This window comes from Zootoca vivipara, chromosome Z1, assembly GCF_965207765.1.
Source record: "Zootoca vivipara chromosome Z1, rZooViv2.hap1.1, whole genome shotgun sequence".
NCBI lineage: Eukaryota > Metazoa > Chordata > Lepidosauria > Squamata > Lacertidae > Zootoca > Zootoca vivipara.
The window spans coordinates 2,384,962-2,397,947 of record NC_142583.1 but is presented as its reverse complement, the minus strand read 5'-3'; the positions used below and the strand labels follow the sequence as shown (position 1 = coordinate 2,397,947).

Genomic DNA, 12,986 nt, shown 5'->3' with positions numbered 1-12,986 from the left:
ACAGAGGAATTATACCAGAAAGACATGGAGGTTTCGTACACCCCAGGTAGTGTGGTTGCTGACCTTGAGCCAGACATCTTGGAGAGTGAAGTCAAATGGGCCTTAGAAAGCATTGCTAATAACAAGGCCAGTGGAAGTGATGATATTCCAGCTGAACTATTTAAAATTTTAAAAGATGATGCTGTTAAGGTGCTACACCCAATATGCCAGCAAGTTTGGAAAACTCAGCAATGGCCAGAGGATTGGAGAAGATCAGTCTACATCCCAATTCCAAAGAAGGGCAGTGCCAAAGAATGCTCCAACTACCGCACAATTGCGCTCATTTCACACGCTAGCAAGGTTATGCTTAAAATTCTACAAGGCAGGCTTAGGCAGTATGTGGACCGAGAACTCCCAGAAGTGCAAGCTGGATTTCGAAAGGGCAGAGGAACCAGAGACCAAATAGCAAACATGCGCTGGATTATGGAGAAAGCTAGAGAGTTCCAGAAAAACGTCTACTTCTGCTTCATTGACTATGCAAAAGCCTTTGACTGTGTCGACCACAGCAAACTATGGCAAGTTCTTAAAGAAATGGGAGTGCCTGATCACCTCATCTGTCTCCTGAGAAATCTCTATGTGGGACAAGAAGCTACAGTTAGAACTGGATATGGAACAACTGAGTGGTTCAAAATTGGGAAAGGAGTACGACAAGGTTGTATATTGTCTCCCTGCTTATTTAACTTATATGCAGAATTCATCATGCGAAAGGCTGGACTAGATGAATCCCAAGCCGGAATTAAGATTGCCGGAAGAAATATCAACAACCTCAGATATGCAGATGACACAACCTTGATGGCAGAAAGCGAGGAGGAATTAAAGAACCTTTTAATGAGGGTAAAAGAGGAGAGCGCAAAATATGGTCTGAAGCTCAACATCAAAAAAACCAAGATCATGGCCACTGGTCCCATCACCTCCTGGCAAATAGAAGGGGAAGAAATGGAGGCAGTGAGAGATTTTACCTTCTTGGGCTCCTTGATCACTGCAGATGGTGACAGCAGTCACGAAATTAAAAGACGCCTGCTTCTTGGGAGAAAAGCAATGACAAACCTAGACAGCATCTTAAAAAGCAGAGACATCACCTTGCCGACAAAGGTCCGTATAGTTAAAGCTATGGTTTTTCCAGTAGTGATGTATGGAAGTGAGAGCTGGACCATAAAGAAGGCTGATCGCCGAAGAATTGATGCTTTTGAATTATGGTGCTGGAGGAGACTCTTGAGAGTCCCATGGACTGCAAGAAGATCAAACCTATCCATTCTTAAGGAAATCAGCCCTGAGTGCTCCCTGGAAGGACAGATCGTGAAGCTGAGGCTCCAATACTTTGGCCACCTCATGAGAAGAGAAGAATCCTTGGAAAAGACCCTGATGTTGGGAAAGATTGAGGGCACTAGGAGAAGGGGACGTCAGAGGACAAGATGGTTGGACAGTATTCTCGAAGCTACCAACATGAGTTTGACCAAACTGCGGGAGGCAGTGGAAGACAGGAGTGCCTGGCGTGCTATGGTCCATGGGGTCACGAAGAGTCGGACACGACTAAACGACTAAACAACAACCAAGTCAGCAATCTTAATTGCTGCTTAGCTGGCTTCTTTGTTCTCAGCAGGTAGCTTCTTTGCTATCAGTGATAGCACTGCAAAGTGCTATGTTGTTGGAACTTCAGACAGTCTTGCAGTCTTGGGCAGCTGGCTGGTAGAGATCCTTACTTGCTTTAGGTATAGGCTACTGCTAGGACTGTATCACACAGATAGATTCCATTATACTGGTTTAGATTTAAGAAGCTCCAGTGTAGCAGATTGCTATTAAGTGAGTCCCCACCTTGGAGGAGAGAGAGAGCAGCCCTTCGCGAACATCCCAGGGCCGGGGAGAGAGGGCTGCACCAGGGACGCACACACCTCCCTTCCCTCAGACTCGTAATAAAAATACCGGTACCAGTAAGACATCCCACCAAAAATAAGCCACCCTGTGGTTTTTTGAGAAAAAAAAGTAATAAGACGGTGTCTTAAAAAGGGGGAAACACGGTAGTAGCACTCTCCCTGTGGAATGCCCTCCCTTCAGGTGTCAAAGAAATAAACAACTACAGTCATACCTCGGTTTAAGTACTTTCAGTTTAAATACTCCGCAAACCCATCTGGAATGGATTAATCCATTTTCCGTTACTTTCAATGGGAAAGTTTGCTTCAGGTTACGCTACAAAAAAGAAGATTCCACCTAAACATTAGGAAGAACTTCCTGACAGTAAGAGCCGTTCGACAGTGGAATTTCCTGCCAAGGAGTGTGGTGGAGTCTCCTTCTTTGGAGGTCTTTAAGCAGAGGCTTGACGGGCATATGTCAAGAATGCTTTGATGGTGTTTCCTGCTTGGCAGCGGGTTGGACTAGATGGCCCTTGTGGTATCTTCCAACTATGATTCTATGATTCTAAGTACGCTTCAGTTTAAGTACTCTGTGGACCGTCTGGAACGGATTAACCCACTTTCCATTACTTTCAATGGGAAAGTTCGTTTCAGGTTAAGTACAGACTTCCGGAACCAATTGTGTACTTAAACCGAGGTACCACTGTATCTGACTTTTAGAAGACATCTGAAGGCAGTTCTGTTCAGGGAAGTTTTTAATGTTTGATGTTTTAACGTGTTTTTACTATTCTGCTGGGAGCAGCCCAGAGTGGCTGGGGAAACCCAGGCAGAGAAGTGGGGTATAAATAAGAAATTGTTTATTTTTTATATTAAGCATTTTTGCGCATCTTCTTTTTTCCATTGAATATAATGGCTAAAATCCTACAACTATTTGTTCTTAGGTCGTTTGAATTACCCACATCCAGGAACTGACAATCTTCTAATGTTAAATGGTAAGAGCTAGTCTTCTAGCAGTTTAATTCTCTATTATCATAGTAAGCTTAATTTTTTATGTACCACTGCATTCTGTTACTGAATAATCCACAAATAATAAAAGATAACCAGCTTTTTTGAGAACCATGGCTATCTTCCACTTCCAAAAAGTAGTAGCTAATTTTACAGTATGTTATATATCGTTTTATCCAGTGCATTTTGTGTGTGGAAGTGCTCAACAATGTGGAGTACTGGTTTCTCTATTTTTGCTGCTCACAGAACCCTTTTTGTGCTAGCACCCACGAAACTTAAATCAATATAAAACTACTGGTGTTAAAATTTAAAAAAAAAAACAGAAACCAAAATTTACTAATTCTATCTTTCAGGTATGCTTTTCCTCCTCCATCTGCTTTATTTTCTACCAATATATGACAATTCATTTGAAATTTTGTCGTCTGACACACTTACTTTACATGGTTGAAATAAGCTTGCTTTTCTGTAATGATGCTTCCTGCAAATTGTGTTTGCTACCAGGGGTGCCAATTTGAATAAAATATTGTGGGGGCCCAGGTAAGCCCCAGCCCACATAATCGATCACATGATGCAGTGCACACATACAATTAAGTTGATTGCCCTACTAGAAGACAAGGTCCAGCAACTTCAGGCCCGTGTATCTATGCTCCAGAGAATTAAAGAGCTGGAGCTTTTCTTGGATGTAGCAGAGCACACTGTCTGCACCAAGGAGGAGACAAGTGACATCCCTGAGGAGGAGGTCAGTTCCCCAACACAGGAGCCAGATGTATGGAGGAATGTGACTCATAGAAGTAGAAGGCCCAGGGATCACTCTGAGTGTTTAGAACTACACAATCGATTTGAAGTGCTCTCCCTTAACATGGAAGACGAAGAACAGACTCCATCTGAAAATCTCTCCCTCATCACAGTTGATCAGGAATATGAAGAAGAGCAGCAAAGTCAGTCCTCCGGGAATATGCAGGTAACCTTGGAAGGGACAGCACATGGAAGAATCCCGACCAAGCCTATGAAGAGGCTTGTAGTGGTGATAGGGGATTCCCTACTGAGGGGTACAGAAGCAGTGATCTGTGGGCCTGATAAGACGTCTCGAGAGGTGTGCTGTCTCCCCGGGGCCAAGATCCAAGATGTAACAGAACGGCTGCAAGGAATCATAAAACCCACTGACAAATACCCCTTCCTTTTGGTCCATGTGGGAACCAATGACACTGCAAGCCATAGCCTTCAGAAGATCAAAAGTGATTATGAGGCTCTCAGCAGGAAGTTGAAGCAATTAAATGCACAAATTGTCATCTCATCTGTCCACCCACTTGAATGACGTGGCACAGGGAGAGAGGGAAAAATAGGGGAAGTGAACAACTGGCTTCACAAATGGTACAAGAAGGAACGGTTTGGATTCTTAGATCACGATCTGCAGTTTCTTGAAGATGGACTTCTGGCAAGTGATGGGCTGCACCTCACAAGGGTTGGGAGGAATATTTTTGCCATGAAACTAAAAAACCTCATCAGGAAGGCTTTAAACTGACTTATGTGGAGGAGGGAGATAGTGGTCCTGAAGGTAGGAGTCTACCAAGTGCTGAAGATGATCACCCAAATGTCAAGGACCACATGGAGCAAACAGCACGCAGACTCAGTGGTGGGATGAAAAAATACTTAAATAAGAGACATGGGGGAATGATCAATGGTCTTCACTGTCTGTATACTAATGCACAGAGCATGGGAAATAAACAAGATGAACTTGAGCTCTTGGTACAGCAAACTAAATACAACATAATAGGCATCACTGAAACCTGGTGGGATGAGTCTCATGATTGGAATGTAGTAATAGAGGGATACAATCTATTTCAGAGAAATAGACCAAACAGGAAAAGAGGAGAAGTAGTGTTATACGTCAGGGATGTGTATACCTGTGAAAAGATCCAGGATTTAAAACTTCAAAGCCATATTGAGAGTATCTGGGTCAAAAGTAAGGGAGAGAGAAATAACAGTGATCTCATTGTGGGAGTTTACTATAGATCCCCAAGCCAAACTGAGGACACAGATGAAGCCTTCCTGGAACAGATGGCCAAGCATTCAAAAGGAAGTGAGATAGTAGTAATGGGGGACTTCAACTATCCTGATATTTGTTGGATGTCAAACTCAGCCAAGAGCATAAGGTCAAACAGATTCCTCACTGGCCTTGCAGACAACTTCATTGTCCAGAAAGTGGGAGAAGCAACAAGAGGATCAGCCATTTTAGATCTGATCCTAACCAATAGTGGTGACCTGGTCAGTGGGGTAGAAGTGGCAGGATCATTAGGTGGGAGTTACCATGCTCTTCTGGAGTTTATTATACAGCGGAAAGAACTTTTAACTGAGTTAAGATTTAAAAGGGATATGTACAAAAAAATGGAAAAAGGGGGAAACCACCAGAGAGGAATTCAAACAAATAGCCAGCACGTGTAGAGTCAGAAAAGCTAAAGCATAGAATGAACTCAGGCTTGCTAGAGAGGTTAAAAGCAACAAAAAGGGTTTTTATGGGTATGTCCGTAGCAAAAGGAAGAACAAGGAAACAGTGGGGTAACTTAGAGGAGAAGATGGTGAAATGCGAACAGGGGACAGAAAGGGCAGAACTCCTCAATGCCTTATTTGCCTCAGTCTTCTCCAAAAAAGAAAACAATGCCCGACCTGAAGAATATGGAGCAGATAATTCAGCAAGGGAAACACAGCCCAGAACAAGTAAGGAGGTAGTACAATAATACTTGGCTAGTTTAGATGTATTCAAGTCTCCAGGGCCAGATGAACTACATCAAAGACTATTAAAAGAACTGGCAGAGGTGATTTCCGAAACACTGGCAGTAATCTTTGAGAATTCCTGAAGAACAGGCAAAGTCCCAGCAGACTGGAGGAGGGCAAATGTTGTCCCTATATTCAAAAAGGGGGAAAGGGAGGACCCAAACAATTACTGCCCAGTCAGCCTGACATCAATACCAGGAAAGATTGTAGAGCAGATCATTAAGCAAACGGTCTGTGAGCACCTAGAAAGGAACGCTGTGATCCAGGGTTCCCCAAACTAAGGCCTAGGGGCCTGATGCGGCCCAATCGCCTTCTAAATCCGGCCCGCGGACGGTCCAGGAATCAGCATGTTTACATAAGTAGAATGTGTCCTTTTATTTAAAATGCATCTCTGGGTTATTCGTTCATATATTTTTTTCAAAATATAGTCCAGCCCCCCACAAGGTCTGAGGGACAGTAGACTGGCCCCCTGCTGAAAAGTTTGCTGACCCCTGCTGTGATCACTAAAAATCAGCATGGGTTTCTGAAAAATAGGTCATGTCAGACTAATCTGATCTCATTTTTTGACAGAATTACAAGCCTGGTAGATGAAGGGAATGCTGTGGATATAGCCTATCTTGATTTCAGCAAGGCCTTTGACAAGGTGCCCCATGATATTCTTGTAAAGAAGCTGGTAAAATGCGGGCTTGACAATGCTACCATTCAGTGGATTTGTAACTGGCTGACTGACCGAACCCAAAGGGTTCTGCTCATCAATGGCTCCTCTTCATCCTGGAGAGTAGTGACTAGTGGGGTGTCACAGGGTTCTGTCTTGGGCCCAGTCTTATTCAACATCTTTATCAATGACTTGGATGATGGGCTTGAGGGCATCCTGAGCAAGTTTGCAGATGACACCAAATTGGGAGGGGTGGCTAATACCCCAGAGGACAGGATCACACTTCAAAATGACCTTAACAAATTAGAAAACTGGGCCAAAGCAAACAACATGAATTTTAACAGGGAGAAATGTAAAGTATTACACTTGGGCAAAAAAAAATAAAAAAATGAAAGGCACAAATACAGGATGGGTGACGCCTGGCTTGAGAGCAGTACATGTGGAAAGGATCTAGGAGTCTTGGTAGACCACAAACTTTACATGAGTCAACAGTGTGATGCAGCAGCTAAAAAAGCCAATGCAATTCTGGGCTGCATCAATGGGAGTATAGCATCTAGATCAAGGGAAGTAATTGTACCACTGTATTCCGCTCTGGTCAGACCTCACCTGGAGTACTGTGTCCAGTTCTGGGCACTACAGTTCAAGAAGGATACTGACAAGCTGGAACATGTCCAGAAGAGGGCAACCAAAATGGTCAAAGGCCTGGAAACAATACCTTATGAGGAACGGCTTCGGGAGCTGGATATGTTTAGCTTGGAGAAGAGAAGGTTAAGGGGTGATATGATAGCCATGTTTAAATATATAAAAGGATGTCATATAGAAGAGGGTGATAGGTTGTTTTCTGCTGCTCCAGAGAAGTGGACACGGAGCAATGGATTCAAGCTACAAGAAAGAAGATTCCACCTAAACATTAGGAAGAACTTTCTGACAGTAAGAGCTGTTTGACAGTTGAATTTGCTGCCAAGGAGTGTGGTGGAGTCTCCTCCTTTGGAGGTCTTTAAGCGGAGGCTTGACAGCCATCTGTCAGGAATGCTTTGATGGTGTTTCCTGCTTGGCAGGGGGTTGGACTGGATGGCCCTTGTGGTCTCTTCCAACTCTATGATTCTATGCACACATACAATTTGAATGAGAATGCCCATCAACTTTGTGGGAGCCTGGCCCCCTCAAACATTTTATTGTGGGGACTGAAGCCCCCATTACCCCTAGGAGCTGGCTCCTATGTTTGCTACTAAAAGGATTTAGATTTAAAACACTCCTTGGGTGCATAGGATTGCAGGCCTGCTTGGAACTAAACCTCAATGAAATCCGTGGGATTTACATCTGAATAAACATGCATATAATTATGCTGTTAGACAATAGAGTGAAGGCATTTGCCATGCGTGCATTTATGAATAGTGATTGATTCACGTTTGAATACCGTACTTCATATAAATGGAAAAACAAATCAGAATTTCCACGACCATAGGAGCATACACAGATCTGTTTTTTTTCATTATTAATTGTAGTACATACTGTAGTACAGTCATGGGAGAGATATTTGAATTGATAGGATGTTGCAAAAATCAGGTAATACAGTATGTTGTAAATATTAGATACTTTATTTTTTTATTTTTTTAAGGAATTTCCCACCCCACAACTTTTAAACCCATAAACAAAATATAGAAACTAAGCAATATAAAATAATGGTTAGATTATGTTTGATTATGACCTGAGAGACTCAGCCATGAAGCTCACTGGGTGACCTTGGGCCAGTCCACCATCTCTTAGCCTAACGCCCTAACCTACCTCAAAGGGTTATTGGATGAAATGGGGAGGAGGAAAACCATGTATACCACCTTGATCACCTTGGAAACTCAAACAAACAAGTGTGTGCGTGCAGAATATTTTAATCTAATTATTGGTAATCGTGCAGGTTGGTAGTCCAGTACTTAGTATGCATGTCAAACTGTACAAATGGTGTTTAAAATGGCAGTATTTGAAGATTTTCTCCAAAAGTAATTTAAACCAGCATAAGCATTTTCCAGATCAGATGAATATTTACAAAAAGTGCAATCTAGATGTTGGAATTCCAGAACTTCTAGAGATTGAGCAGCAGATGTCAGCTGCTGAAATAAAGAATTAGAAATACCACTCAATAGTAAAGATCTGCTAGATTAAAAGTGTTTTTTGTTGCTGTTTTTTGCTGGAAATTATTCCCTGATATGAATTTACCAAGTGGTTAGGTTTTCTACCATTGTTGTATTAATAAATATGTGGTTGTTGTTGTTTTTTCTTGACATGCACTCTAATATGTGATAAAATGCTAGAGGCCTTAAGTAAGGCTTTTCGTCTGTGTTTGTGTTGTTGTTGTTGTTTAGTCGTTTACTCGTGTCTGACTCTTTGTGACCCCATGGACCAGAGCACGCCAGGCACTCCTGTCTTGCACTGTCTCCCGCAGTTTGGTCAGACTCATGTTCGCATCTTCGAGAACACTGTCCAACCATCTTGTCCTCTGTTGTCCCCTTCTCCTTGTGCCCTCCATCTTTCCCAACATCAGTGTCTTTTCCAGGGAGTCTTCTCTTCTCATGAGGTGGCCAAAGTATTGGAGCCTCAGCTTCAGGATCTGTCCTTCCAGTGAGCACTCAGGGCTGATTTCCTTAAGAATGGATGGGTTTGATCTTCTTGCAGTCCATGGGACTCTCAAGAGTCTCCTCCAGCACCATAACTCAAAAGCATCAATTCTTCGGCGATCAGCCTTCTTTATGGTCCAGCTCTTACTTCTGTATATCACTATTGGGAAAACCATAGTGTTTGTGTTGCTTATTTATATTTCCGTTACCAAGGTAGCACTCAAGATAGTTAATTGGAATAGCTGGTGAATTGAAAATCTTGTTGGCAAAAAATGTGGGAATAAATTTCTGTGAGCTATAGAATCACATTGCTATAGTTTTCTTCTCTCCTTCTCCACGTTTCAGAGTTTATATTTAAGATTTCTGGTGCAGGTGTGTTGTTTGTTCATCTCAAACTATTTAAATATTTGCAATTTTTGTGAGTGTATGTATTCTTTAAGAACAATAAATCAATGTTTGCATACTATGAAAACTTGTTAGTTATTTATAGAGTACACTGACTAGAAATTGTAATGAAGTAGAATAGAAAATCTCTGCAATGTGCTTCTTTGACCCATAATAATACCTGTAAAAGATTCTAGCCCCATAATCACAAGATCATTACAGAGTGCAAACTTAAAAGGTGTTTGTTTCTAAGTGAGAAACTTTAGACATAATCCTGAAGTTACAGTTTTCTGTGATGACTTAGCTAGGTGATGTATGTATGAGTAATCGAGATTTTAAGGTGTGTAATTATACAAAAAATGACTTCACAGACTTAACAGCAATGTAAAACAGGACATTAGAAGCTTAAGAGCAATAATACCACCATATTTTTTAAAAAGTAGACTCCCCGCCACACCCCAAAGAGAGAAGCTTCAAAGACAGGAGCAAATTTTTAATGACTTCTTTGAAATAGCACTATTTCATATTTACAACCTACTTCCCTAAATATGTACTTTAGCACACAATTGAGAAATAGATGAGCTTCTCTCAATTTACCTCTTAGTAATACGTGTTTGCTCTACGTTATGAATGTTCTGGTAGTTATAAAACCCCTGACAATAATTTCAGATGCAGGGCTAAGATTTTTTTGTGAATATTGCTGACCTTATTCTTGCATTTGTAAAATGTGAAATGCTTGCACTTCTAAATATAGAACAGAAAACTCTTAACATTTCTGCTACGGTACATTGCAAGCAGAAAACCTGCAGCTTTCTGTTCTGGATATAATGTGGAAACATCTTTTCATACAGTGCTTGACAGATAAATACACAATGGAGGGGATAGGGTTAAACAGTTCTTGTCTTCCTCCTTTGCTGAGCAAGTGAGCCACAGGATGTGTTCACCTTGGCCATTCCTTCCCAACCTTTGAAGAAAGCATGGCACCTTATGGCCCCACAAACACTTGTGAGACAACCAAGCCATTCAGTAGACTGAGTTGGCCTTATTGCTTGTGCAGCTGAGATTTAGTTATAGAATTTATATACCGCTTTATATAAATAAGGGACCCAGGTGGCGCTGTGGGCTAACCACTGAGCCTAGGGCTTGCTGATCAGAAGGTCGGCGGTTCGAATCCCTGTGACGGGGTGAGCTCCCGTTGCTTGGTCCCAGCTCCTGCCAACCTAGCAGTTCGAAAGCACGTCAAAATGCAAGTAGATAAATAGGAACCGCTACAGCGGGAAGGTAAACGGCGTTTCCATGTGCTGCTCTGGTTTGCCAGAAGCGGCTTTGTCATGCTGGCCACATGACCTGGAAGCTATACGCTGGCTCCCTCGGCCAATAACTCGAGATGAGCGCGCAACCCCAGAGTTGGTCACGACTGGACCTAATGGTCAGGGGTCCCTTTACCTTTACCTTTACCTTATATAAATAAGTATCTAAACTGTTTACATAATTCATATTCAGGAAAACCCCAATATTAATGTAGCAATAAAACAATAACATTCAAATTAGACTTTCTAACAATTCAGTAAAACATATTTTTTATATCATAAGTAAAACTGAAAAGAATTTAAAAATTAGGATTTGGAGTTCAGGAAAGCTTGGCTAAACGAATATTAGAAAGGTGTTACTATCAAAGACCTGCTCCCATTTTGTTACCAAGTGACAATCGACTGATTATGGAATGCCCAGCAGGAACTCCTCTGAGAACTTTAAAACTTGGATTTAATGGGGGAGGTGGTCAGCTAGGTACCCAGGTTTCAAGTTGTTTTGAGCTTTAAATGTTAGCAAATGGACCTTGAACCTAACGTGGTGGCTAATATTAAGCCAGTGCATATCTTTCAGAACTGTTGTCCTGCTGAGCACCCTATCAGCTGTTTTTTGCTCTAGCTGCAGCTTCCAAAAAAAGTGTAAGAATAGCCCCACATGTAGTACATTACAATAGACTAATTGTGAGAGTATCAGGGTCAGGCATGCCAAGTGCTGAGGGCTGAACTACCACTATCCTCTTAATTACCTTGCTTAGAAAAGGTGTATTCATAGAATCATAGAATTGTAAAGTCGGAAGGGACCCTGAGGATCATCTAATCCAACTTCCTGCAATGCAGAAATATTCAGCTGTTCCATATGAGGATCTGACTTGCAACCTTGGCATTATTAGCACCATGCTCTAGCCAACTGAGCAATTTAATGATCAGAAGGTAGTTATTCTTTAAGGAGAGCTTCCACCATCATCTCTTTCAAGATAATGTGGACCACTCTGTCATGCAATGAAGCATTTCCCTTGCTCTGAATCCACCCAATCATTTTGCCATGGCTAGTACATGACCTAGAAGGGCAAGGGTCAAAAGAGCATAAGATTTGCTGCACAGCTGCAGGTGGCAGGTGTCAACAACTACGGTAAAACTGATCACACAAGAAGGTTCTAGTTACAGGTAGGTAGCCGTGTTGGTCTGAGTCGAAGCAAAATAAAAAAATTCTTTCAGTAGCACCTTAAAGACCAACTAAGTTTTTATTTTGGTATGAGCTTTCGTGTGCACGCACACAAGAAGGTTCATTAGACATATCAACAGGCACTGAATCAGCAGCAGCATTCAAGTCTGCAATTTTATCCTCAAAGTGACTCAAAAAAAATGGCACAGTGGGCTTCCAGTGTCTCTAAAACTGAGTTCATGGGGATACTACTAATGAACTTGAGGGCATGATGGAGGCAGCAAAGAAGGCTGCCCTTGCTGCTGCACAGCAAGCCCAATTATGTACTCTTATGCCCTCCCAAGCTAAAGCTCTCCAGTTGTCTCCTGTTCTGTTTCATTGCCAGGAGAGGTCTCCTGTAAACCAAGTAGCTTTCAAAGTTTACAGTGTCTTGACGCCACCCAGGTGCTGTTGTGTAAACAGCTGTTCCTCTCCTGCTGCACATCAGGGTGACTTAGGTCATGAAAGGTTATGCCTTAATACAGTAAGAGTTTAAGTTAGACTCAGCTATAGAGCTACAAACAAAACGTTTTAAGTGTGTTTTTAGTGCAATATACAATGTGACACTACATGGTGATGGTGAGCATTATGGAAAATTTGATGTATTTTTTAAAATGCTTTTTTTATTTAAAAAAAAGCATTTCTAGAATGTTTTTTTATGTGTGTAGATTCCACCTAAGTCAGTCAGTTTGGTTTATTGTGTTTAGCAAGCAGCCATTACACACATAAAATAATAATAATAATTATTATTATTATTTTATTCATACCCCGCCCTTCCTAGTCAAGACCAGGCTCAGAGCGGCTAACAACAAGAATATCAAAGCAAACATAAAAAGAAACAATTCAATTAAAAATACAGATGAAAGACAATGTTAAAATTCAATTTTAAAATTAGGATTCTACAAGTGGAATCTCATTTAAATATCTGAGGGATAAAACCTTAGGGGAGGGTAACACCAGGGTCAGACTGAGTCAGTCCAAAGGCCAAGCGGAACAGCTCTGTCTTGCAGGCCCTACAAAAAGAGTTAATAACAATAATAACAGGAATACTGCTACTAATTTACAGTTCTACTCCCCGACTCCTAGTGGATAAATCATTTCCCATTCTCCCCTCAAGTTTTGTTACATGAAATCTTTAAAGCGTTAACAAGAAATTTAGATTTT

General features: G+C 41.6%; 1 protein-coding gene across 4 annotated transcripts in view; it reads left to right on the top strand.

Moving 5' to 3' along the window:
- Positions 1-12,986, top strand: part of CPEB2 (cytoplasmic polyadenylation element binding protein 2) — a 71,721-nt gene that overhangs the window by 37,227 nt on the left and 21,508 nt on the right. For all 4 annotated transcript variants that reach the window (XM_060279077.2, XM_060279075.2, XM_060279076.2 and 1 more), the window contains exon 4: positions 2,828-2,878. In XM_060279077.2, coding sequence (XP_060135060.1) covers positions 2,828-2,878 — 51 coding nt within the window. The remainder of the gene's footprint in view (positions 1-2,827; positions 2,879-12,986) is intronic.